Source organism: Cataglyphis hispanica, chromosome 4 (assembly GCF_021464435.1).
Source record: "Cataglyphis hispanica isolate Lineage 1 chromosome 4, ULB_Chis1_1.0, whole genome shotgun sequence".
NCBI classification, from domain to species: domain Eukaryota; kingdom Metazoa; phylum Arthropoda; class Insecta; order Hymenoptera; family Formicidae; genus Cataglyphis; species Cataglyphis hispanica.
Genome location: NC_065957.1, coordinates 1,081,726 through 1,109,061, shown reverse-complemented (window position 1 = coordinate 1,109,061; position 27,336 = coordinate 1,081,726). Strand labels below are relative to the sequence as shown.

Below are 27,336 nucleotides of genomic sequence, written 5' to 3'. Positions count from 1 at the left end.
AATGCAACAAAGCTAACAAGCGCCCATTTTATATGAATTTTATATTTGCTTACGCACATATGTTTTATACACGTAAAGTCCTTTCTCTTTTATACATGCTATATGTTAGATACATATATTCAGAATGCTTACTCAAATTTTGTAAAAAGAAAAACCTTCTCCTAAGTATTTTTATTAAAAATTTACCTAAAGAAGTCCTTTCCCTTGTATACACATTATATATTGCATTCAGGATATCTACTCAAATTGTGTAAAGAAAAATCCCCGATCTCCCAAATATTTTTATTCAAAATTCCAAGGGAAGAAAAAATTTTAAAAATTTTGTTATGCAACTTTCTAAAATAAGTTTTTTTTTTATTGTATATGTTTTCTAATGCTTTTTCCTTGATACGAAGAAAAACAGAGTTACTGAAGTTTTAAGCACTAGATTTGCAAATGTACGATATGAAAAAACTGAATAACTTTTATAAGATAAACAAGTTTGCATAACATTTTCATTTTTAATTTCAAATATTACTTCATATTAAATATTTTATTAAGATATATATATATATATATATATATATATTTTTTTTTAAACCCATAATTCACAACTTGGATCATCAACTGCTGCTGGGAAAGAGAGAGAGAGAGAGACAGAGAGAAAAGAAAAGTTACAATAAGACTTTCCACATGTATGTGTGTAACTTCAGTGAAGCTTGGAGAGACATACTAATTCAAAATTCAACGTATTGGAATAAAACCAAATGCGTGTATTTGCCCTGTTAATGACACGAAGATGATGATGTCAATTTCGTTGTCGACATTTAGGGCCAATTTCACCACCTTTGGTTAAGTTAATCGACGGTTAAAATCAGCAAGGTGGCAACTGAAATGATAAGAATGCTTGGTTTTCCTTCATCTCTATTTTCTGTTGGCACCCTGCTGATTTTAACCGTCGGTTAACTTAACCGAAGGTGGTGAAATTGGCCCTTAGTATGATGAGAACCTGCATAAAATAAAATCGGTAGAACAATATCCGCAGAAGTAACATTTACACGAGATACACACACAATACACATACACATACATAACACACACACACACACACACGACACCCAGAAACGCATAGACAATCATATACATAATCTCTTTTTTTTTTTCTTTCGATATTTCTCACATCCTCTCTTCCCATCCACCTCTCTCTTACTCTCACATCCTGTTCCCAACATAGAGCACACGGATGTTTCATCAGGAATCTCTTTCGTTTACCTCGGAAACGCTGTCTTCCTCGCTTTCCGACGAATCTGTCATAAAATGTGGCTGCAGCTCCGAGAAGATCTCGGTTTCCGATTTCGTAGGATTTGAATTCGATGATTGGGGAGTCGACAATGTCTTCCCACTTTCGTAGTGAACGCTCGCTGCTGCTGATGGTGCTGGTGCTGGTGCTGGTGCAGCAGATTGCTTTTCGTAGATTTTCTGACTATCCGAGGTCGTTTCTTGTACTATATTCTGCATCTTTCCTCTCTAGATAAAGCATATGATTAAACACAATTATTAAACACTTTTTTTTCTTTTCTCCTCACGACTTGTGCACGCGCGACAATAAGCCTAACGATGAGAGCACGATCGTCGTCATTCACGTAAGCCGGTACCCACTAATTCCACTATGGCCGACAGGACGCCGAGAGTCCTAAAAACTATTTCTCTCTCTCCTCACACAACGGGCGCTTTCAACGATTTGCGATTCCGATATTTCGCGTACCGTAGCGTCATTATCGTGTGGCGCGTAATTTCAATTGAGCATTAGTAGAATTTTTCTCCAAATTATTTGTATAGGAATTGAAAATAATAATTAACGACAGACGGGGAAAAATCTAGAGATATAGAGTGTGTTCGGTTTAGTGTAAACATTTTTCGTAAATAATAGATTTTTTATAAATAATAGATTTTATTATAAATAAAAGAAATAAATAGATGATCGATTATTATTTATTTAAATAATAATAATAAAGTATTTTTTAAATAACAGAGTTATTAAAAAAAATACTATTATTATTATTTATTTTCCACTTCCATACTTAAAAGTAACGAGTGACAAATATCTTATATGAACGAATATTGAAAATCTCTTTATTATCAAATTTGTTATAAAATACCTTATAAAATTATAGTTAAATTGATATTTTATATTATATAAAAATAAATTATATAAAAAATAAAACTATCATGGATATTAAAAAAATACTATCTATATAATTTTCGTTTAAGTTAGAAGTTTTAATAGATCTTAAATATACATACACATGACAAAGTAACTTTTAATTTGAGACATTTTTTAAATAAAAAACCTATTATTTAAAAAAATGACTGAGTGCACTTTAACCAAACATATTATATATAAATTGGAAACATATATTCTTTAAGAGATTCAACATTGCGAAGATAAATTTTTTTATGTATCTATTTTAAAAAACATATTTACAGATTCATTATTTAATGGCTCTGTAAATATTAATATTTATTTATCTTCCTTGTGTATATTATTGAGCATAATTTTGTAACAATTGCCAGATTGTTCCTCCTTATCTTATATGCAATATACATTTTCCTCCCATATTTTAGAAAAAATATAAATATATATATTCACGTTCTATATATATGTTCATCGACATGGATAAATTGAAATATATATGTATGTATAAAATTTTTATATGTATTAAAATGTTTTCATTACAGATAGACAGATCACATAATAAATAAATCATATATATAGATATATTTTTATCACAAATTTCATTTAAATACATTTTATGACATAATAAATTTTTATTTAAATAAATATATCATTATAAATTCATCATTTTTGAATATTCATTTTCATTATAAAAATGGTTCAATGTTTATTTCCATCGCGGAACATGGAATATTTAATTCAAACTTTGAAAGCACATCGGGATGTAAAACTCCCATTTTTCCTATTACTTCACCATAGCAAACAATTTCGGCACATCGTTGAGGGAAGAATGTTGGATCTATAAAAACATGAATAATAAATCTCTATTGTGTAAAAATATTTTTTTTAATTTGTGATGTTAATCACATTTAAAAAAATGATATTTTACCCTCAGCTGTACGCAAATAATATTGGCTTTTGTCTCTGTTAGGACTCCAAGGTACTTCTAATAATAATAATATTCTATCCACTAGGCCATGAATGATCTCAAAACCAGCTGATTTATTAGCATACACTGCACATAAACGACGATTATTGCGCGCACCAACTTCTGTCTTATCATCTCTTAATATAACATCAGAAACTTCAAACAATTTATGAGGCAATGGCATTTTCCTATTCGCAGATATCGTTTTAAGTAATCCTGGTAAAAGTGAAGTACGTGCAACCTGCAATGATTTTGAATATTTTAAATAATTTTATATAGGACTTAAATTATTTTACAATCAAGCTTTTTTATCTATACCTTTATTTTCGATAATCACTTAAATCTTTGTTTAAACCTAATTTCTTTTTTTGTACTGCTCTTCTGTCATTTTATATTTATAATTTAATCATATGATAAATTCTATCGCTTTCTCATGAAATTAATTCTACACCCAAAAAATTGTTTATGTTACATATATATATATATATATATATATATATATATATATATATATATATATATATATTGTGTTAAATTAATAGAATAAATGATTCTGATATAGTTAAGAAAAAGAAAACTTAATGAAGATTTAAAAACTCGAGAGATTATAAATTAAATTACCTGGAATTCCAAAGTTTTTGGATTAGATATATGAATTGCTGGTACATCTTCTATTTTATAACCCAATTTATCAGCTACATCTTCGCGAGAACACTATAAAACAATATAATTAAAATGTGTAAAATCAAGTTATAAGAGCTAATAATATAAATTTTCTTTTTTTATATACCAGAGAAAAAGTTAACGCCTCAGTGAATCCTGCCTCTGCTAGTTCTATTCGTATTTGGTCGGTGAGTTTATTGAGTGGAAACTGAAATTCACATACACACATGTATAAAGTACACACATGCAACATATTTCTCAATAAATTAAATTATATTTAATTAAAAAATATCTAAATTTACTTCTGCTGCAATTGTCGACATATGTGGTATAGTTTTTTCTATTTCGTTATATCCATAGGCAATAGCAATATCTTCATAAATGTCACAAGAATGTATCACATCGTGTCTTGTTGGTGGTATTTCTACCACTAATTTATCATTATTCTTCACCTTAGATTTTAGTGACATTTTTGATAATAATTGTGCAATCTGTTCTGGTGTTTGTCTATATAACAAAAAAATAACATCATTTATTTTATATCAAATTTAATATAACTATTTTGGTTTCATCATTAGCATAATAAAAATAACTTCACCACTTACTTAATACCGATATAATTTATCGCTTTATTACAGTCAATTTCTTCGGTTCGATACTTTAAACTTGGATAACAAAAAGTTTGATTATCAGGGTATACCACTTCTACAGTTTCAGCTGTGTACTTTTTGCTACAATACTGACTGAAAGCACAGACTATAGTGTCCACCACGATTTTCGCCTATAAATTCTTTGTTTTATATACAAACTATACATACATACATACATACATACATACATACATATGTATGTGATGTAATGTATATATATATATATATATATATATGTGTGTGTGTGTGTGTGTAATATTAATATTAATTATTTGTATTTTTAATTAAAAACTTTTTTAAAGATAGTTATTAAAAATAAAAATATGTATGGACTAGGAATAACATAATGTACATACTTTTGTGAGATCTATTGCAGTGCATTCAATAAAAATATTTTTCGTATTAAGAGTTATCTTTGAGTGATCTCCATTAATGATAGGAGGAAGAGACAAGACAATTCCATTACTATCGTAAATCACTGGATAAACAGGACTGTCTTTTATGATGGGCAAATATTGTTTGAGTTGTGCATGTGTCTGTAAACATTAAATTACAAATATATAACATGTCATATATATATGTGATTATATATAAATATTTATTAATTTCTATGTATGTAAAACTAATAAATACATAATAAAATGGAATACTTACTGCATACAATTGCATAATGCCTTCACCTGTATATTCTTTGTTCTGATTAAGTGGCTTAAAACATATCTCTGATGGTGGTCTGGCATCATATAAAAATGGGCCTTTAATTGTATCTAAATCATGAGTACCAATAGAAACTAAACTACGCTTTCTTCCTATATTTTGGTGCAATTTATCTTGAAGATCAATAAAGCTATTGTAAGAATCTTGTGTCAAAGTAACATCGCGCAAAATTGCTGCAACTATGTGGCCTCTTATTTTTAAGCACTGAAAAGCATAGTTATTTAATATCAAACAATTGTGATATAAATTTTCACAAATATTATACATACTTCTGGATTCATCACTATTTTTTCCATTCCTGTCTTTGGTTTTATTGTTTTATAATGTGGAATGGGCATCCTGTTCAAGGAAAAAAAGCAATAGATTTTATATATTAATTTTTAACTGCACTATTTTAGGAATAAAATCCTTTAAAAAAAAGAAAGAAACAAACTAATGAGAGCCAAGCACAAATAGCATATTTCAGCAAAAAAATTTTTTTAATCCAGATAAATGTTTTGGTTTCTTTTCAAATCATTTTTATTCAAACAAAATTAAACAAATTCAGAATCAATCCAAAATGCTTATCTGGATAATAAAACAAAAATTAGCTTGTTTCCTTCTTGTTTTTATATTATTTATTAAAATTTTATATTTTATTTCTTTGAATAAGATTCTTTTTACAAAAACTATAAAAAATATTTAAATTGTACATTTACTTGTTCAAAAAGATGAGCAGTCCAACACTTAAACTTTCCAAGCACAAAAGATCATATCGGTTAGCTGGAATATCAATTTTATAGATGATATCTTCAGATGCATTTGTATCTTGGTTAAAACCTTGTTCCTTTGCTATCATTTGCTTTTCTGTTGTCTGTTCATAAATAATCAAGTAATTATTACAAAATAAAGTATAATATTATATAACTAAAATAAAATAATTAACAGCTCAATACTTACCACCTCATCTAGTTCTAAACCAAATTTGAAACATAAATCTTGAAACTCATCATCCGCTGAAATATAAATTGTTTTTTAATTTGCTTTAGAAAAATATGTCTTTCAATATGATTACATAAACTCAATTTTTTATATTTTTTAAAAATTTAATATTTATTTTACAATATAAATAAAAATAACACACAATTATAACAAGAAAATTAATATATATAGTAATAAATATAATAATAATAATACGAAGATAGCATTATACATATATATATTATTTTAATATAATTTATGATTATGTTATAATAAAAGTTAGACACAAAATAAGTGTCATATATTTATTTCATAAAATTCACAATATTTGTCTTTGTTTAAATAATAAAGAAGTGTTACAATGTTATAAAACTTACAATATGTTTTGCCCAATGCTTGAAATAATAAATCACGTTTTATTCCAATAGTTGGCATCTTTATACAAAAACAATCTCTCAATTTAATCAAGCAGATCCTCAATGTCTTTAACGTTTTTTATTAAAATATTAAATTTCTTGTTAAGTCCTTTAATTTCTCCACTGTTCAGTTATAATTAACAATCTATATTAGAATTGATTTTCAGGTTAAGAGATTGTAAATTCTGAATGAATTTAAATTATTTTGATTGTGAAAATAATTTATCTAATTATCTAAACTATTGATAATCCTATTTACACAATAAAGAATCTGTTACGAAAATCGACGCGTACATCAAATTAATATGTAATTTTATTGTACTACATAATTTTGGGCAGTACGCAAAGGCATAACACGTGAAAATTTTATGCTGCGTTCCGTAATTCACCAGTACTGAAAATCTATAGAATGCGTTCCGTTTCACGCATGAACCGCATGAAACGAATCGCAATGCATGCGCGCATTGGCTCGTTCCCTTTTGCCTATCACACTTAGTATAGAGAAACGGAACAGATTCATGCGCGCTTGGACTATCTGTAAACAGATGATAAATGAGCAGGTTGATTGTATAATTTTTTAAAACAATATAAAAATTACAAAAGTGAGGAAATTCATTGAAGCATCTATGATTTCATTTGTTAAAATCTAGTAAATCTGTTCATTATTCTAATTTTCACTTTGTGTCAAGATATACAATCCACTCCGAGATATCAGTTGATGTGATATCTTCCGTTATTATTTGCAACAAAGTTGATATTGATGGATAAGATAATAATGACGAAATCTTTTCAGTACCAGACACGTTGAATATCCACATTTCATTATTAACATAAATTTGTAGATTCTTCAAGGTCATTTGTTACAAACTTTGGAATAACAAATTCTTATAATTTGTAGCAAGTTTCTTTCCCGCCTAAATAACTCTCGCGCATTGACCACGCATGAACTACACGACCTCGGAAGATGAGGCAGTTCATGCGCTCTCATACGCTGTGGTGTCATGGCGTGGCATTGTTATGGAGATCATTCTCATGCGCGCATGAATTATGCATGGATTGAAACGGAACGATCTTATGCGTTGGTATGCGCATCATACGAGAAACGGAACGCACCCATAGTGTACGTGACGTAAACTGTAGGTTTCAGTACTAACAATGAATTACGGAACGCAATCTAAAACATTTCATGAGCAGTGAAAAGCAGCAGCAGTTTAAGAAGTAACTAGAATCGGTGACGTACTTCCGGCGAAAGTTTTTGCTATTTGAAGTTCATCCTGTTTAACAGCAAAGCAGTAAAAGTTGTGTTTTAAAACCTATTTCATGGGCAGCGCAGCAATTCTGTAAAATCACCAAACAATGCTAGTTATAGCGTATTCGATTTGTTGACTCTACTCGACTCTGGTTTTTAACATTATTATTTATAATATTTTCAATATTACTACTTGTTCTTCTTTTTATTTTTTATTATATAATATAAACTTATATTTCTATGATGATGATGATCAAGAATAATGTTAGACTCTGATGGAGGTTATGAATCACGAAACCAATCATAAACCACTTTCCATGATAGTTTAGAGTCATAGAATTGCAAATCGAACTTGAAATCTGACTCGACTCGACCCAGAGTCGGGTAGAGTCAACAAATCGAATAAGCTATTAGTTATTAAATTGCTGCTGCTTTTCACTACTCATGAAATGTTACTTTTAGTAGTAGCAGTAAGGCCAGGACCACAGGCTTTCACGTAACACACAAGGGAATAAATCAATCAGAGTTCTTCGTTTCTAATCTAACTTCTAGTTCTGCTGATCTTGATTGATTTATTTCTTTATGCGTTACGAAAAAAATCTATACTCCCGGCCTATGGTTGGGAGCTAACCAATTCGACCAATCACGATCAAGCATTTGCAACATAGTAAATGCTTGAATATGATTGGTCGATTTACATACAGCCTTAAAGCCTTCATAGAAAAGGATATAGTCATGTTGGATGGATAGTTATCTTTGTCAGATATCCGCTGATTGATTGTGACCATTTATATTTTTTTAATATACTATTTAGTGCACACTATTTTAGAAAATATTGACTTTATATATATATACTTAACAAATCGAAAAAAATCTTATCTTAAAGCGAGAACTTTTTTAACATAAATAAAATTAATTTTATCAAAATAGAATAAGAAATCAATATTTGTTTCAAAATATTCTTTTTTATTTATCATGTCTAAAAGACTAAATAATATTCTACTAGACTCAAAATATATCTAATCTTTATTTTGTAAATAAAATTTTTTTTAAATAATACTTTGCTTGAAATTCATTAACATACATATTGCATAAAAAAAAATTTTTATTTGTTGCGTTGGAAATTTACCTAAATATAATCAAGACCTTTTCTTCTCACCTCTATTATATGTTATTACAAAACTTCCAATACAATAAATTAATTATAATGCCACTTGTACTTCCAGAATATGCATTGTTGCAAAAGATTGAAAATTGATTTTTTATGAATAAAATTAATTTCGTGACAATTACTAGTTTTAATTAATCAACGAGTTGATCATTCTAAAATATAAATTACAGCAAAAACGATACAACTATTTAAAACATGGTTAGATATATGATAAAAGGAAAGATAGAAGGAAAAGAAAAAGGAAAGAGGGATAGAAAGGAACAACTCACCTGTACAAACAGTAGAAAAATGAAAGTTGATAAAATGCTAGTTTAACCCATCCTTAATCTATCCATCAGCTAAATTGAATGTCATTATGTATGCGGACAAAAGCCAACGAATCTAATGTCTAATATCCATCGAAGATACATTCCACTTGATGCTCTCGTCCTTGTTGCTTATCGAAAATTGAACAAAGACAGATGACGCTCACGAATCTTGCAAATGACAAGTAGAACGAATTTAAAATACAAACATGACTTCTGCTTTGTATTCTATCCTGATTGGTTAATTTAGATAAATATTATGATTTACATAATATAAGTATAGTTCAATTTTCATGTATATTTAAGTATACAATTCTATAAATAGTGCTGTAAATAGACTTTACATATCAACTTTCTTAAAAAATAGAAATTTTTGAAATTTATTAATAATTATATCTTTTTTTAATTTTAGACAGAAAAAGAATATAATTATTTACAATTAAAACAATACTCAATTGTTGTATTTTATTGCTTTTAGAAATGGGAAACAGGTGTTGCGTTAACACACCTTTGCTAAATAACATGCGGTAAACCTCAACGTATCCATCACTAGCAGCTCCCATTAGCGGTGTTAGACCCATCTTAATAAAAAAAATAAAAAAATAAAAAATAAATAATTGATATGACACTAAAGGAGTCATATACGTTATACGTTTTATTTTAACATTGTTATTAGGAGTATTATTCTTTTTTTTCTTCTTATCTTTCTTCTTTTCTCTTGCCATTACATCATTGCTACTACAACTTCCGTGACTATTTGCATCTATTCCACTATCACCTTTCTCTCTATCAGGATCCTCTGGACTTCTGTTCATGGATGATGGCACGCTCTCCATTCTCTCACCACCCTCGTGTTCACTGTCATCCACCCGATCGCATTCCTCATCGCCCGATTTCTTTCCGTTCTCCTCTTTGTCCTCGAAAGCTGTTTCGTTCTTCGTGAAGTTTACGTTTCTCCTCCTTCTTCTCGAGCTTCTTTTTTTTCTTACTTTCCCGTCTTCGCGCAGCGTCTGCCTTTTTTGATTCTTCTCGTTTTTTCCATATCGAGTTCTTCTAGCAATATGGTAGCGTTTTTGTTCGCCTTAATAGCTTGTGTCTCTTTAGCTGCTCTTATTACTTTCATGCATTCTTGACACTTCTCCAAGAGTTCCTTGTCACTAACAGTTGCTATATACCTCGTCATCTCCTGGTCACTTGGGAATTGTATTACATGATTCATCATCCATTTAACCACTTTAATGTGACCTTTTCGAAAAGCAGCCATCAGACAAGAAACCTAATCGTTACAGAAGATGATTGTCCAAGATTAGGAAAAACATAAGATCTCTTAATAATGAAATTTGAGCACGTCTTTACCTTACGATTATCCTGCGAGTCGATATTTGCACCCGCATGATACAACAGATCTACGACACTAAGATGCCCGCCATTTGCAGCTAACCATAATGGGCTGTTACCCTTTTTATTTTTTACTTCGACTTGAATTCCTCTGAAAAACAATATTAACAAATTATCAAGACTGCATTTCCATAAAAAAATTCGATAACATGGAATAAAAGCATAAAAAAAGTTACCTTGTCAATAAGAGTTCTACGAAACGGCAGTGACCTTTATCAGCGGCAATAGTTAGGGCAGTGTCGCGAGATGATGGGACAGGTGTTGCGTTAACATCCGCACCTTTGCTAAGTAACACGCGACCAACCTCAACGTATCCACCACTAGCAGCTTCCATTAGCGGTGTTAGACCAGTCTTTATAAAAAAAAAGAAAAAATGACATTAAAGAAGTCATATACATTATACGTTTCATTTTAACATTAATGCTCCCTTACAACAATTATGCTACCTTAGCTCGATGTTCAACATTGGCTTTTCGATCAAGAAGAAGACTAACAATTTCATGTCTTCCTTGGAAGCACGCGAGTGTCAATGCTGTATTACGGTTTGTCTCGATTTGTGCATTGATATCACAACCCATATCCAACAGTAATTTAACTGCCGCTATAATAAAATCACTTATATTTAACATATTTTTTTAATATTAAAATTATATATATATATATATATATATATATATATATATATATATATGTATATATACGTAGAATTTCTTTTATACACATACAAATACAAACTGAGATTACTGATTAAACAATTTTGAATTTTAATTAATCAATTTCTTACCAGTATGCCCATTCATAGCAGCAAGCATAAGTGGAGATATACCCAATTTCGAGCCGGTACGAGAATTAATTTCAGCACCAGAAGCGAGTAGCAGCTTTATTATATTCACATATCCACCAGATGCCGCGAGACTCAAAGGTGTATAGTCAGAAACATTACGATGTTCTTTATTTGCACCGCGATTAAGCAAGTGCTCGACTACTTCGTATCTACCTCCGCTACACGCAAGAGACAATGGTGTATCCTTGGTACGTTCAGATTGTGCTTCAATGTCAGCACCATGATTAAGTAGAATATCGACTACTTTCTGGTGACCCGCTGTTGCAGCCAAAATGAGTGGAGTAAATCCTTTCTTATCTCTATGTTCTGCGATAAATTATATGTCAGCTTATTAATTTCATAAAAACTTGATAACGTGACAAGAATATGTATATCTTTTTTCTCTTTCTTTATATTATATATTGGATATCTTTACTCTATATTATGTTGCGTTTAATAATTATTAAAAATTCTATATTTATATATTTCTATATAATAAATATTTTTCGTATATTAAATTATTTAGAAGAAACAATGATAGATTAAATATTAATTGCCAACAAGAAATATGGCAGATTTTACATCTTTATAACTTATCACAAATTTATCTGTATGATCAAATCTTCACATTGCTTCTTCAAATTACATTTACAATTACAATACATTATAATTCTTTTTATTACAATTATTTTTCTTACCTATAGCTGCTTTACGAAGAAGAAGAAGTTCAACAAGCTCTTCATGCCCTCCGGCACAAGCTAGGGTCAATGCTGTGTCACGATTACTGTCAGTTTCTGAATCAACATCCATACATGAGAATGGAGTAGGTGGAACTTGGTTAGTCGTGTATCCTCCAACTGTTGGAATATATTGTATTATTATGTATTGATCAATTGGTTGTACTATAGGTTACAAAAATTATAGTATATCATATAGTTCTTACCTGTCGCCGGATCTAGTTGATAATTTTGCGTCGGAAAATTGGAAGTCTGTTGAGCACTGGCAGTTTGTTGTTGCTGGCAAGATTGTTGCTGTTGAGACAGGAGAGGATATCTGGTCTTCTTATTCTTACCGGTAATCGGCGCAGTGTACATTTGTTTCTTATCAACGGCGGCAATGTTTGAAGAGGTTGTAATAGCAGGTGCTTGAGTTTGGGTAACGACTTGAACTTGATTAGTGGTACAAGTTGTAGATTGTGCATAACTGCTTGATTGATGAGGCGGTATACTGTCTATTATTCCCGTTGTTCCATTGACAGCTGGTAATGTTTGCGTAGGAAACGCAATAATAATAAGAAAATTGAGACAAATTAAAAATCGATATAGCAAAAATTCAGCAACATTATTTGTGTTAAAGACATTTCATGAACATACTTATTTGAGAGAATTGAAGCAATAATTGAGGCTGAAAGGTATCACTGTTAATATGTTGCATACATTTGCGAAAATGTATGCTACCCTGGCGAAATCCTTCCTTGAAAGCTCTCAGACGATTCTTTATCGCTGGATTTTGCAACGATTGCGTACGTGTTCGTTGTAAGCCCGCTGATATATCGGCTTCTATCTGGACACCAGCACTGGGTACTTGCAGCGATGGTAGCGTAGATAGAGAGACCGACGGTACTGACAGCACAGGATTAGTGAAATATTCTTGAGTTACATGGGAACTTCCACTTTGCTGTACTATTTGAGTTTGCAAATGTTGTTGCTGCTGCTGCCGTTGTTGTTCTTTGTTATTCGACATATCCAATCTTTTTAACTCAAATTTTTCTTGATCTTCTATTGTTATATAAAAAAAAATTGAACACAAAATTAATTTTATTAATAAATTTTATTATTTTTCAAGTTTAAAAACATATTTACTCTCAACTGCATCATCAAAACTGAGGGAGCGAAAACTTTCAAACGCATCGTCAAGTGGAAGATCTTGGTCATCCTTGAATTTCAACACTCTTTCATTAATGGAGGAAGTTTTAGATTTTTGAGCTCCAGTAAGAAATGCGCAAGCGTTTTCTTTGTACTTTCGTACTTCAGGATCCGGTAAATCAATATTTAGCACTGGTAATAATGCCTCAGTCTTACTAGAATTTTGTTGCTGGGATTGATTTACAATAGAACTTCGCGGATCAGACAATAAATGTCCTGCATCTCTCCTTTGCAAATCTCGCTCTACCCTCTGCAGAGTAATTATATATTTTAAAAAAAAGAAAGACAATAATAAAATATAATATATAATAAAGCTGTAAAATGTATTGTATCACATATTCTTTCAAGTGTTTTTTTTTCTTTCTTTCTTTTTCTTTTTTTTTTTTTGCATCGTCAATCAAAGAATTTAAAATTTTTGTGTGGATATCATGAAATTTTATCGAGAGAATATGCAATAGTATATAGAACATACTTGTAATTCCTCAAGTATTAGTTGTTTATGAAGGATATGCTCTTGTCTAGTATTTTTCTGACTTTCGGTTACATTTACTCCTTGTGTCGACGCTGTTGGTGTCGGACTAAGACAGATATTAGGTTCTGACAAACTCGTGTACCCTCCACTGCCTCTAGAAGTTTGTTGAGGATGAGGTACATGCTGCTGATGACTTATATGCTGTTGTTGTTGTTGCTGTGGTAATAACAATGACGCAGATGCAGCATTATGGGGGGCACTCATCATAATGCTATGAGGATAATCCAATAAAAGCTGAACAATAGTAGTGTGACCACCTTTTGCCGCTTCTATCAGCATAGTAGAGTTATCCTATAATAGTTAAAATACTTAAAATTACATATCGATGAAAGTTATATACAAAATATTGAAATACTTCATTAATATTATACAAAACAAATTAAAAGATTAGTATAATATATAATGGTATAATATTATTAATATAGTACAATATTAATAATAATGTGTCGATTGTAATAATATTACATTAATCTTTTGTAAACATATATTCGAGTATATGTATATAATAAATGAAAAATATAGATTTTTACTCATATTTACCTATATTTCAAATATAACATACCTTTAATTTATGAAATGGATTTGCAGAGTTTGCTAGAAGCAGTTCAACTACTACAAGATGACCACCAGCGCATGCCAATGAAAGAGGAGTATGATCATTGTTTGTTGTTTGTCGATTAACATCAGCACGCTTCGAAATGAGGAATTGAACTGTACACAGATGACCTGCTCTACAAGCCTTCATCAGGGGAGTTCTACCTCCCTCTGATTCATGCTCCTATAATACAGAATAAATTAATATAGATAATTCGTATTTCAATATAAAGACAAAAAAATTCTACTTTAAAAATATAGCAAAATAAAAAAAAATTGTAAGTCCAGAATTAAAAAAAAAAAAAAAAAAAAAAAAAAAAAAAACATACTAAATCAGCGCCAAATTGTAATAAAAGATCAGCAACGTCAGTATGACCATTCTCGCAGGCATATGTCAAAGCTGTATTCCCCGTCTGTGTCTGAGCATGAACATCCGCTGCGGATTGCAGCAAATATTCCACAAGTTGTAAGTGTCCCTCTTGCGCGGCCTCCATCAAAGGCGTCGAAGCACCCAATTCTATATCTGCCCCCGCTTTAATTAAAAAATCGGAAACTTCCAGAAAACCGCCACAACAGACCAAGGTAAGCGCCGTTTCTTGAGTTTCCTCAGTTTGGGCATTGATGTTTGCACCTATTTATTAATTTTATATTTATTTATATCCAATAATATTTATTATTTAATAATTCATCTAACATGCCTTGACTCAAAAGTAAAGCGACCATCTCTTCGTGACCTTCACGCGCTGCTTCCATTAACGGTGTGTAACCTTCATCATTAACTTCTTCAATGTTTGCTCCACGCTCGATTAGAAGCATAGCCAAGTCCACATGACCTCCACAAGCAGCTAATGTTAATGGTGATTCAAAGCTGTCCGTCGGCATATTTACTTGGGCACCTGAATCTAAAAGTAAACGAGCAACTTCCACATGACCATCCATCGATGCTTCCATGAGGGCTGTATGCATCTCATCAGTTTTATGCTCCTGAAAAATTCGCAGAAGTACTAATTTAAATAATTTAATTAATTAATTTTAATTTAAATAATTAAACAAGTAATAAATAGGAGTGTGTATATAATGGAAGATGACACGAGCCTAGATTCGTAGACTATCCATAAAATGATGTTCAAAAACATTACCTGTTCTATTTTTGTTCAACTTTCAATAAATAACAAAGACTCAGAACGGTTATATGTATACATGAGTGGTGATTTTAAACACTGTCTAGCAGAGGCACTAAAATATTTATAGGAATTTTACATATTTTTCAGCCTAATAAATAATTGTTAAAAAACAATATTTGTGTACTAGAAAAACATTGTGTACTAGAAAAACAGATGCGAATGACTAAATTGAGAATCAAATCCGAGTTTTTTAATTTTCAGGCAACTGTTCTTATCATTGAGATATTCAGATCTTATAGCTTATTCCACTTTTACATATAAATATAGTATATGACTCCAAAAAAATAATGGTCCTAGCCAGTTAGTGGCTGGACTATAGATGTTAAAGCAAGCAAACTTTGCTTGCCATACTCCGCAAAATCTCTCTAAAGTATACAAAAATTCCCCACCATTACTTGAACAAAATTAGTATTCTTTGAAGTAGGCAAATAATATTAAATAATTGTAAATGAAATTTTATCATTAGGACTTTATCCCGCGCGCACACGTATAGTTTTTGAATAATTCTTTATAAAATATACATGTGTGTGTATAAAAAATTTCTCTTTTTGCTAGAAATTCCTTATTTATTCATTTATTTAATCTTTGATTATATTCAAAAACGATTAAATTTTAGAAATCTGTTTTTGGAAAACAGATTTGTATTAGAAAACAGAGAAAGTAAATCTTAGGTATATTTAATTCTTTGCACTTTTATTTGATACAATAAATGCTATTTGAAACGCGGTTTTAATCATTGCTCACAAATGTCCATACTTTTCTCTTTCAATAAGCATGTATCTATTTATCTGATTAAGTAATTAGAATAAAGACTTTTTTATCATGATTGTTCAATCAAACGGATTTGAAAATGCCAAGTGGAATGTGCTAAAAAACTTTTTAATATTCGTAGTATCAATTCAATCTTTATATTGTATCCCTAGAAATATAGCCAATATCCTAATAATCCTCATTCTGATGTTACATTAAAGCCTGTATGTATTGAAAATTAAAGATTAAAATTTGACTAATCAGAAAAAAAGGAACTAAAATTTTATTATCTTGTTTGGTCAAATTTCAATTTTGGAACTTCAATCTCAATGTTCAATGTATAGTCTTCTGATACAGACTTAAGACATGGGCAAAAAAAGATACATTACTATTATGGTATTTAGAACACCAAAAAGTTGCATTTTTTTTTTTTTTAATTATTCGTGTATCTTCCGAAATTTGTAAAAAATCTTTCATATCAGAATTTTGTCCACAAAAAAAAAAGAATCCACAAAAGACAAACAAATTTCCTATTAACATACAATCATACAAATTATCGTTTTTCTGAATATGATTATTTTATTACAATCACAAAAAAATAAAACAATTATTGGTACCTGATCTGCACCAGCTTCCAATAAAAAGCGAACCATCTCTAAATGTCCTTTATAGCAGGCTAACGTTAATGCCGATTCTTTAAATTCATTGGAATGAGTATTGATGCCAGCACCATGATCAAGTAAAATCTTGGCAATTAGACAATGACCAGCACTCGCTGCTTCCATTAAAGGTGTATGACCATTCTCATTATGATCTTCAACATTAGCTCCCGCTTCTAATAAGACACGTACAACCTCATCATGTCCACCAATGCATCCATACATAAGAGGTGTATTACCTTCAATTACAAATATATATATTTTGTAACAATATTATCCTCGACAAATTCATAATTTCGATAATATTTGCAAATAAAACTTTAGTGCACACATAATTAAAAAAAAATCATATATAATAAAAAAATAAATAACTAATGCTAATTTTACCTGAAGTAGATTGAGCGTTGACATCTGCTCCGTGAGCGATCAACAAACTCACGATATCTACGTGTCCTGCACTGGCGGCTTCCATTAAGGGGGTACAGTCCCCTTTGATGCCACGATTTTCTACATTGACATTCATCGCCAAAAGGACCTATTTTATAAAAACATGCAATAGATGAGTTTTTCATTTATTCTTGCAAAATTAATTATAAATAAGTTTTACTTTATAATTGTACAAATTTTTTGTTGCAAAATTTATCATGAAAAATTAATTTTTTCATATATCATAACACATATTTAATGGTATAAATTGATAAAATATATTATAAATAGATTCAAGAAGTTTACGAGAATTAAGAAATAATTGTAAATCTTAAATCTATTTTTACTGTAGGGTACATGCAAGTAGGAAATATAGGCCGCTTCTAGCCCACTTGTTTCTTAAGAACCAGATGTAAGAGTAAGAGAGAAAGATATATGATAAAGTAAGATAGAATGATATCTCTGGGCAAGAGTGACGGCACGGCGGAAGGACAGGGGGGGTACATATGGCGAGGGAGGCGAGGGGCTGGGGGGAGGCGCGCGCGCGGTCGCCCCACGCCTCCCTCGCCATACGTACCCCCCTTGTCCTTCCGCCGTGCCGTCACTGCTCTCCTGAGATATCGGTCTATCTTACTTTATCATATATCTTTCTCTCTTACTCTTACATCTGGTTCTTAAGAAGCAAGTGGGCTAGAAGCGGCCTATATTTCCTACTCATGCAGATTGAGTTATATATACATTTATTGAAATAATAAAAAAGTTCTTAGTCTATTTTATCAATCAATATTAAAATATAAATTAAAGCATTAAAAAAACTGGCTTATTTCGTTTATTTCAAAAAAGGAAAATAATTCTCACATTTAAGTCATAATATAGCTGCAATGAAGAAATAGTGCAGCCTTAATTAAAGTAATTAAAAAGTTTTAGTTAATTAAAATTTATTTACGAGTTTTATACAGCCTGTAGCCTGTAACACAAAAATATAACTGTAGACTAGAAAGAAAGAAATATATTACAAATATAGATTTTGAATGTATAGCTTACAAATTATATTTACTTTCAAAATAAAAAGCAGTAGCTTAAATAGGATGTCTATTCAATCTTGTTAAAAAAATCCTTGATCTTTTAAGTATTTTCATTCAAAATTCCAGGTAAAGAAAAGATTTTAAAGATTTTGTTACGCAACTTTCTAAAATAAGCTTTTTTAGTGTGTGCATTTTTTAATGCTTTTTATTCATGCAAAGGAAAAACACATTTATGTTTTAAATGCTACTTTGGCAAATGTATTGGAAAAAAAACTTATTAGCTTTTGTAAACTAAATTTTTCAAAACCATATTTTTGCATAATCATATTTTCATTTCTTTTGTCACTAAAAATATTAATTAATAAAAAAATATACTGCCTATTCAATATTTTGTTAAAACATTGAATATAAACAGAGAAATAGATATATACATATTTATAATATATTTTAAACACACATAATTCACAACTTGGCTTATCGACAAATTACAATAAGAAAAACTTATTAAAAAGAAATTTTTGTTAATATTCCCCGATTCTCAACAAAATTACATTAGATCTCTATGAGAATTCCTTGATTTTTCCCAGATACAAAAAAATTCTTGAGAATTCAAGGTTTTCCAAGGTTTTTTTAAGAAGCAGTCACTCTATGCAGTTACTATTATTAAACAATGATATTCTTGCAATATCTAAACTGTAATATAATAATACACACATATATAAAATAAGACAATTTGAAACTATTAAGTAAAATATTAAGTTTAATTATATTATGTATATTTCCCTACTGATTTTTTGTATAATATGAGAATTACTGTGTCAATGTGATATTACAGCCATTCAAATTAACTGTTAATATAAATGATATGATCAACTATTTGCACGAATACATTAATGCATTTTTTTAAAAATAATTTATACAAAATTAATTTGACAATTCTATAATCAAATTTTATTTAATATTGTAAAAAATATATTAAACATGTATATCAAAAATTATTTATCCACATGTATGACAATGACGCCATGCACTCGAACAAAATATCTTTCGAACTTTATTCCACACAGTTCAATAAAGATTGGCACAAAAGTACAACTTTTTTTTTTTAAGAGAAAGAATATGCTTGTTTTGATCCAAACCTGAGCAAGTTCGTAGTAACGAGCTGAGCAAGCTAAAGAGAGTAAGCTTTCTCCTTCCTCAGTAGTTTCATGAACGCTTCGGCCCTCTATCAACAATTTCCGAACAGTACCAAAGTCTCCATCGATGCACGTCTCGACGAGAGAACGCTTTTCGTTCGGCGTACGTGGATTGTCACTACGCATACGTGTTAATGCGGCCGCAGCCTCGTCCAATCCACAAGAAACACTAGATGTTAAACATCGGAGCACCTCGTGGTCGGACAAGTCCTTCCTATCGTCCAATGACAATTTTCCAATAAGAGCTGTCGCAGAGAGTGCCCAGAGACTCACTTGAGTTTCAAGGTCCACAGAACGCTCAGTATCCTCAGAAGTCAACAAAAATTTCGAGGATTCAGGATGATCTTCGTCCAATTCAACTTGATCAATCGCGAAATACTCCATCTAAAATCGAAATCTCGGTAAAATACATAGCAATGCAAAAAACAAAGTTAATTTTATATATATATATATATATATATATATATATATATAATTTTACACTATTTATTTATATCGGTTTTTATAAATCTTGTGAGGATGCAAGGCTTGTCGTGAGGGTTAGGGCGGATTTGTTGTAAAGGAGTTTAAGAAATCTTTGTTGCACCGTTTTAATTAAAATGGTTTATTCACTTGTTAGTGGTTCAATCGGACGAAATGCAGGTGCTTTTGCTCGACACGCGTAACCGATCTCGCCTGTTTCTTTCTAAATCCAAGCTAGTACGTCCTACCGTGCACGGTGTCTCAACTACGACTCTGGCCTGCACGCCGTTAATATTCGTTGTATTCTAATTTGATCACGTGACCACGCTTGGCCAATAAGAAGCTCGACGTCACTGTGACTTCATGACGTTCGCGCGGGAGCGTTAGCAACGGCGCGAACAACGAGCGCAAGATAGCGCCGGAGTAAGGTGTAACCTTAGCCGGAGTAATCTTACATTGTACTTTATTATATCATAATAGACAAAGGGACGTATAAAATCACATAAAATGGATCCCGATCCCGAAAATTGATCGCTATTCAACAGATTAATCGAGAAATGCCCTATAGAAGACACTCATTTTGTCTGTCACACACTCACACATACATACATATACACACATTTAGTAGTATGACAAGATATTCGTAAAGATATTTCGATATCTATAAAGTATAATTTTGTGTGTAGAGGCAAGTGGCTAAGATTGTACTGCGCGACGCTAAGTAACGTTTCAGCACTTTGACACTTGACTTCAGCGCGTGACGGTTTTTTCACGGAGGAGCGGAACGCGACACCGATACTACTTCCACGACGGATTCTGTGTACACCCTCCACCGCATACCTGCTCTTCGTACTCCCATTTGTTTGCTCTCTCTTCACCCCTCGCCACATGACATAATCGGCCGACGCTGCGCGAGGACGTTCACGTTCGTAACTTGCGCGATGACAAGGGATGGATAGGCGATGTAGAGAAATTGAAATTGAGATTATTTCCACGTCATTGATGCACGGAGGAGCGTAAGTATCTATGCATGAACAAGGAACTCCGTACGCGAACGTCGTTGATAGTAGAGAGAAGCCTGAGAGACGCCACGGTCCGGTTTTAGGTGATCCCTGAAAGCGATACGCCCTCTATGGACATAAAAATGTGGACATTGAACTACATAGCTAATGTGCACGAATGTACTTAGAGGATAACACGCTATGTCCACAATTTATGGTTCCGTTCCGTGCTATGTGTACGAAGTGTCGGTAATACATACAGTGGTGTGATAAGGAAAGATGATTGCGTCATCTTTGTCTCTCTTCTACCACATGTGTGTAGTGTCCATGAAGGCACAACACCGATATATTGAGCATACGGATGCGATTGTGAGAGATAATGATCAGACAAAGAGCGACAATCGCGTGCTGTCCTTCTTCCTCTAGCGTATCGCTTTATGGCCGAGATACGTCCTGAAAATGCTTTCTAGCCTCTCATGGCAGAAAGCAGTAATGCAACAAGACTTCCCTTTTTCCCCAATTCCCTCTCTTGCTCTTTCTCTTTCTCTTTCTCTCGTGGAACATGCAGAGATGCCAAGAAGAATAGGAATGGCATTCGAATGCTGCATCGTGGCGATCGCGTCCCGATGCTCTCTCGTAGACATCAGGATCAAGTTGTTGCGAGATACGTATGCTTATATTTTAGCAAAAAAAAGAAAAGAAAAATTGCGAGAGAAGATAAAGATAGAAAAGAGAAAGAGAGAGAGGGGACAATGAAAATTGCGGCTCGCAACAAATTGAGACGAAAGAGATGAACGAAAATGAGTGATCGACTTTGACAACTCGGTTTCCACGGCGGACAATATTATTAATACATACATATATTCGGTTATATAACTCTTCTTTCCCAGCGAGCGAATTTTCCGTTGATGTTCCTCCTTTCTTTTCTTCGTTCCTAACATTACGCGAGAGTAACCATCTACGCACCTAGCTGCCAACAAGACGAAAGACATTTGGTAGCTGGCTCAACATTGAAACAACGAGTTAAGACTCTTGTAGAATGGAAGAGGGAAGACGTGCCCCAATATCTTGCGATAGCGAATCCTTAAAGCTAATGTCGATTGACAATAATAGCCAGTTTTTCTCTTGTTTACAAATCTAATTCCATAAAACTCTGTTGTATTTTTAGATATTAGCATTAGTATTTTAGATATTAGCTATTTTTAAATCACGGTTTTTAAAATATATTTGCAGATCTATTCATCTCGGCTTTTCTCTCCTACATGTTCCATTTGAATGTAGGGAAATACATATATAAACCTTTATAATTATTCGATAAGAACTATAAATAAATTGCTTCAACAATGTTACAGAATCCGTTTCAGGTTCAGCTCTATATCCAGTCAAAATTTGAGCTAAATTATCCTGATTTGGCAATTTCACGTCTTTTTTTATTTTAAAAAAATGTATGATTTTTTCTTTCTTTTATTTACAATAGAATTCTGGAAAGGTTGATTTATAAAAATATTAAAAAGGCGATCGTGGTCTCAAAAAAGCTTGAAAACCATTAAAGAGAAAAAAAAAGATTTTAGACATACAGAAATGTGTTTGAAAAAACAAATATTATTATTAAAAAGAAAAAAATCATATTCTTATTTTTTATTCGTCTCATTAATGCCTTAAATTCGTTCATTTTACGTGTTAAAATATTTTTAACATTAAATTAGCATTCAATGTTTATTTTTTTATTTTTATAGATTATAATTTTTTCTAAAATACAGATAAAAAACTTTTATAAGATAAACACTTGCATAATATTTTCATTTTTAATTTCAAATATGTACTTCATATTAAATATTTTATTAAGATATATATATATATATATATATATATATATATATATATATATATATATATTTGTATATTTTTTGAACACATAATTCACAACTTGGATCATCAACTGCTTACAATATAAGAACACAATTATCAAAGGGAGTTTTTTTTACAAATATCAATAAATGAGAATCCCTCGATTTGGTACAAATAAAATCCCTGAGGATTCCAGATTTTCTATATTTTTCCAGAGAATAGACATCCTCTAAGACCAAAATTATCAGACAATTTTTTAGAAAACTTCATATCCTAATAAAATTTCATCAAGTTCTTAATTTTTCAGATACAAAAATCCCTGAGAATATATGTATATATTCTAAGTTTGTCTATGTTTTCTCAGGAGGAAGTAAACACTCTGTTAGTTCATGATAATTTCGTATTTTATCAGCTATACGACTACTATATTGTACGTTTAGTAGAAACACAATGACACAGGATCGTCATCTCATAGTTTTTGTTATCTAGTGAATATATTTTTATATATGTAAATATGTACATTACGTACATATCATGTATACGAGTGTAAACACATATGTATGGAATTCATACAAATACATACCTAGAGGTATAGGAGCATATGCGTGCGTGCTCACGCTTGTACACGCGCGCGTATAGATCGTATAACGTGCAGATCGTTACAATAGATTCGACGTAACAAGCGCGTACACTACGTAAGTCGATATTATCGATACAATGATGTACCTTCTATATAAGAGAAAGAGAGAGAGAGAGAGTGAGGATGAGGGAGAGAGAGAAAGAAAGAGAGAGAAGAAAAGTTACAATAAGACTCTCTACATGTATGTGTGTAACTTCAGTGAAGCTTTGAGAGACGTTCTAATTCAAAATTTAAAGATTCAACGTATTGGAATAAAACCAAATGCGTGTATTTGCCCTGACAATCACCCGAGGATGATGATGGCACTTTCGTTGTCGATATTTAGTATGATGAGGACCTGCATAAAATTATATCGGTAGAACAATATTCGCAGAAGTGACATTCAGTGACAAGATACACACAATATACACGCACACGCACACACACACACATATGAACCACAAGCGCATAGCAATCATATTAGTTGCTTTCCATTTACATCAAAACTTTGATAATTCTCACTTATGACGTTATAACTCAGTTGAATGCACGTTCCGCTGAGAAAGTGGGATTCAACTGAGTTTCTGCATACGATCGAGACCGCGTGCTTTAAGCGGGGAGCACACACTTTTTCATAAGTGCATAACCATAAACATAAAGAAATTGATTGGTCCACAAATGTATGCATAAAAAAATGAACCAATCAATTTCCTTATGCTTATAATTATGCGCTTATGCAAAAGTGTGTGCTCCCCGCTTAATAGACTCACATACTAAAAGTAAGGTTATGAACTTGCAATATCACTTGTACGTTCCTTTTACTCATTGAATAATTGACATTTTATCTGAGTATAAAATACTCACATAACTGAGTGGCTGCAGTTCCGAGGTCTCGGTTTCCGATTTCGTAGGGCTTGAATTCGATGATTGGAGTCGACGATGTCTTCCCACTTTCGTAGTGAACGCTCGCTGCTGCTGATGGTGCTGATGCTGGTGCTGCTGCAGCGGATTGCTTTTCGTGGATTTTCTGACTATGCGAGGTCATTCCTTGTACTACTATTCTGCATCCTTTCTCTCCAGATAAATCATATGATTAAACACAGTTATTGCTACTATCGGTTATAATCGTTGATGCGCGGTCGAAACCTTACCACCATACATTCGTCCCCTTTTTTTTTTTCTTTTCCCCTCACGACTTGTGCGCGCGCGACAATAAGGCTAACAATGAGAGCACGATCGTCGTCATTCACGTAAGCCGGTACCCACTATTTCCACAATGGCCGACACGACGCCGAGAGTCCTAAAAACTATTTCTCTCTCTCCTCACACAACGGGCGCTTTCAACGATTCGCGATTCCGATATTTCGCGTACCGTAGCGTCACTATCGTGTGGCGCGTAATTTCAATTGAGCATTAGTAGAATTTTTCTCCAAATTATTTGTATAGGAATTGAAAATATAGCGGGGAACACACACTTTTGCATAAACGCATAACCATAAGTATAAGGAAATTGATTGGTCCACAAACATATGCCTAATGAAATGAACCAATCAATTTCCTTATACTTATGGTTATGCGCTTATGGAAAAGTGTGTGTTCCCTGCTTAATAATTAACGACAGACGGGGAAAAAATCTAGAGATATGGAGTGTGTTCGGTTTAGTGTAAACATAGGGCCAATTTCACAATCTTCGGTTAGATTAACCGACGGCAGGGTGGCAAATGAAATGATAAGAATGCTTGGTTTTCATTTACCTCTATTTTCTGTTGCCACCCTGCTGATTTTAACCGTCGGTTAACTTAACCGAAGGTGGTGAAATTGGCTCTTAATCGCAGTAAAACCAGGACCACAGGCAATGGTCTTGGTTTTCCTTCACCTCCATTTTCTTTCGCATAACACACAAGGGAATAAACCAATCAGAGTCCTTTCTATTCTAACTTCTAGTTCTGCTGATCTTGATTGGTTTATTTCTTTATGCGTTACGAAGAAAATCTTTGCTCCCGGCCTAAGGCTGTAACCAATTCAACCAATCGCAATCAAGCATTTGCAATATAGTAATAATGCTTGAATGATTGATCGATTTACATACAGCTTTAAAGCCTTCATAGAAAAGGATACATTCATGCTGGTGGATCGTTATCTTTGTCAAAGATTCGTCGATTGATTATGACCATTTATATTTTTTTAATATGCTATTTAGTGCACATTATCTTAGAAAATATTGACTTTATATAATCGAAAAAAATTTTATCTTAAATCGAGAATTTTTTTAATATAAATATAAAATTAATTTTATCAAAATAGAATAAAATCAATATTTGTTTCAAAATATTCTTTTTTATCATGTCTAAAAGAATAAATAATATTCTACTAGACTCAAAATATATCTAATTTTTATTTTGTAAATAAAACTTTTTAAATGATACTTTGCTTGAAACTCATTAACATATATATTGTATAAAAAAAATATTTAAATTTGTTGCATTGGAAATTTATCTAAATATAATCAAGACTTTTCCTCTCATGTTATATGTTATTACAAAACTTCCAGTACAATAAATTAATTGTAATGCCACTTGTACTTCCAGTATATGCATTGTTGCATAAGATTGAAAATTGATTTTTTACGAATAAAATTAATTTCGTAACAATTAACTGGTTTTAATTAATCAATGAGTTGATCATTCTGAAATATAATTACAGCAAAAAAGTTATAACTATTTAAAACATGGTTAGATATAATATGATAAAAGGATAGATGGAGGGAAAAGAAAAAGGAAAGAGGAATAGAAAGGAATAACTCACCCGTACAAATAGTAGAAAAATGAAAGTAGATAAAATGCTAGTTTAACCCATCCTTCTCTTTGGTAAATGGACAAATCATAGGCATTCATTATGCTTGTAGGATCGTACAGGCCAGATTCTGTCATCAAAGGCCTGTTCATATAACGCCATACATGATAGGCTATCAGCGGAATATTGATAAACAGTGAAAAATATTGTTCGCTGATTAAAAAGAAAAAATTGATCGCAATATGCAATATATACTCTGGAAGAACTAACTGAAAAAAAAAAAAAAAATATAATGATTGAACATACTATGAACTATAGATAATATATATGTATATTACGCATCTCTTACCGGATTTAAATTATTACACTGATCAATCGGATTTTTATATCCAGTCTTTAATTCATCGAATGTGATTACCTGAAAGATTAAATACATTATTTCGTATAGCAATAATATTATATATATATATATATATATATATATATATATATATATATATGTATATATATTATGACTATATAAACATCATTATTAAGGTTATATGTATTAATTTATTATAGAAATGCCTTTTATGACTTTCACTGCCATAAAATCACTGCGTGTGAACACATAAAACACGTACGTGAAATATCGCAAAAAATATTAAAAATGCGTCACCAATTAATGCTACGATATATGAAAAGGCAGCTAAATTGAATGTCATTATGTATGCGGACAAAAGCCAACGAATCTAATATGTCTAATATTCATCGAAGATACGTTCCACTTGATGCTTGATGCGTCCTTGTTACTTATCGAAAATTGAAAGATAGATGACGCTCGCGAA

General features: G+C 31.5%; 4 protein-coding genes and 1 long non-coding RNA gene across 17 annotated transcripts in view; 1 reads left to right on the top strand and 4 right to left on the bottom strand.

Moving 5' to 3' along the window:
* Positions 1–1,684, bottom strand: part of LOC126848908 (ankyrin repeat and KH domain-containing protein 1) — a 39,985-nt gene extending 38,301 nt beyond the window's left edge. For 5 of the 11 annotated variants that reach the window (XR_007687323.1, XM_050590224.1, XM_050590225.1 and 2 more), the window contains exon 1: positions 1,252–1,684. Coding sequence is in view for 10 of the 11 variants with exons in the window: in XM_050590224.1 (XP_050446181.1) it covers positions 1,252–1,497 (246 nt within the window). In the remaining variant the exon portion in view is untranslated. The remainder of the gene's footprint in view (positions 1–1,251) is intronic. The other 6 variants (XM_050590229.1, XM_050590231.1, XM_050590228.1 and 3 more) reach the window with 3 other exon arrangements.
* The window catches only part of LOC126848958 (uncharacterized), a 20,664-nt gene extending 5,484 nt beyond the window's left edge, over positions 1–15,180 (top strand). The window contains exon 2 of the long non-coding RNA XR_007687329.1: positions 15,129–15,180. This is a non-coding gene — a long non-coding RNA (uncharacterized LOC126848958). The remainder of the gene's footprint in view (positions 1–15,128) is intronic.
* On the bottom strand, positions 2,743–6,961 carry LOC126848934 (phenylalanine--tRNA ligase beta subunit). 2 transcript variants are annotated; one of them, XM_050590328.1, is made up of 13 exons: positions 6,844–6,961; positions 6,511–6,694; positions 6,113–6,168; positions 5,872–6,026; positions 5,443–5,512; positions 5,111–5,377; positions 4,813–4,992; positions 4,412–4,587; positions 4,109–4,313; positions 3,934–4,014; positions 3,765–3,857; positions 3,105–3,384; positions 2,743–3,014 (listed from the first exon to the last, which is right to left on the bottom strand). In XM_050590328.1, the coding sequence occupies exons 2-13, from the start codon at positions 6,566–6,568 to the stop codon at positions 2,863–2,865; spliced, it is 1,773 nt and encodes a 590-aa protein (XP_050446285.1). In that variant the 5' UTR covers positions 6,569–6,694; positions 6,844–6,961; the 3' UTR covers positions 2,743–2,862. The 2 variants fall into 2 exon arrangements, with proteins under 2 accessions (XP_050446285.1, XP_050446284.1); XM_050590327.1 differs by having other exon boundaries at positions 6,511–6,935.
* Positions 8,815–27,336, bottom strand: LOC126848953 (protein cornichon). 2 transcript variants are annotated; one of them, XM_050590356.1, is made up of 4 exons: positions 27,133–27,336; positions 26,859–26,927; positions 26,522–26,778; positions 8,815–9,121 (listed from the first exon to the last, which is right to left on the bottom strand). In XM_050590356.1, exons 1-4 carry the CDS (start codon positions 27,211–27,213, stop codon positions 9,097–9,099), a joined length of 432 nt encoding a protein of 143 aa, XP_050446313.1. In that variant the 5' UTR covers positions 27,214–27,336; the 3' UTR covers positions 8,815–9,096. The 2 variants fall into 2 exon arrangements, with proteins under 2 accessions (XP_050446313.1, XP_050446312.1); XM_050590355.1 differs by lacking the exon at positions 8,815–9,121 and adding an exon at positions 26,093–26,402 and having other exon boundaries at positions 27,133–27,331.
* Positions 9,561–25,067, bottom strand: LOC126848913 (ankyrin repeat and KH domain-containing protein mask-like). Its single transcript, XM_050590247.1, is given in 20 exon segments — positions 9,561–10,213; positions 10,215–10,304; positions 10,306–10,550; positions 10,631–10,763; positions 10,849–11,024; positions 11,119–11,273; positions 11,457–11,822; positions 12,194–12,352; positions 12,439–12,753; positions 12,869–13,273; positions 13,358–13,670; positions 13,893–14,243; positions 14,515–14,730; positions 14,876–15,177; positions 15,245–15,530; positions 17,098–17,378; positions 17,527–17,674; positions 19,730–20,170; positions 21,089–21,378; positions 24,581–25,067. Coding segments are annotated over 18 exon segments (4,938 nt in total). The 5' UTR covers positions 21,089–21,378; positions 24,581–25,067; the 3' UTR covers positions 9,561–9,657.

Excerpts from the sequence above, each read along its gene's own strand:
- LOC126848934 (XM_050590328.1), bottom strand. The coding sequence starts at position 6,568 with ATGCCAACTATTGGAATAAAACGTGATTTATTATTTCAAGCATTGGGC. Across the intron at positions 4,993-5,110 it reads GCATTATGCAATTGTATGCA|ACACATGCACAACTCAAACA; the intron begins GTAAGTATTCCA and ends TAATGTTTACAG. Across the intron at positions 3,858-3,933 it reads AGGCGTTAACTTTTTCTCTG|TGTTCTCGCGAAGATGTAGC; the intron begins GTATATAAAAAA and ends ATTGTTTTATAG.
- LOC126848953 (XM_050590356.1), bottom strand. The coding sequence starts at position 27,213 with ATGACATTCAATTTAGCTGCCTTTTCATATATCGTAGCATTAATTGGT. Across the intron at positions 26,928-27,132 it reads TATTTTTTGCGATATTTCAC|GTAATCACATTCGATGAATT; the intron begins GTACGTGTTTTA and ends TTAATCTTTCAG. Across the intron at positions 26,779-26,858 it reads AGTGTAATAATTTAAATCCG|TTAGTTCTTCCAGAGTATAT; the intron begins GTAAGAGATGCG and ends TTTTTTTTTCAG.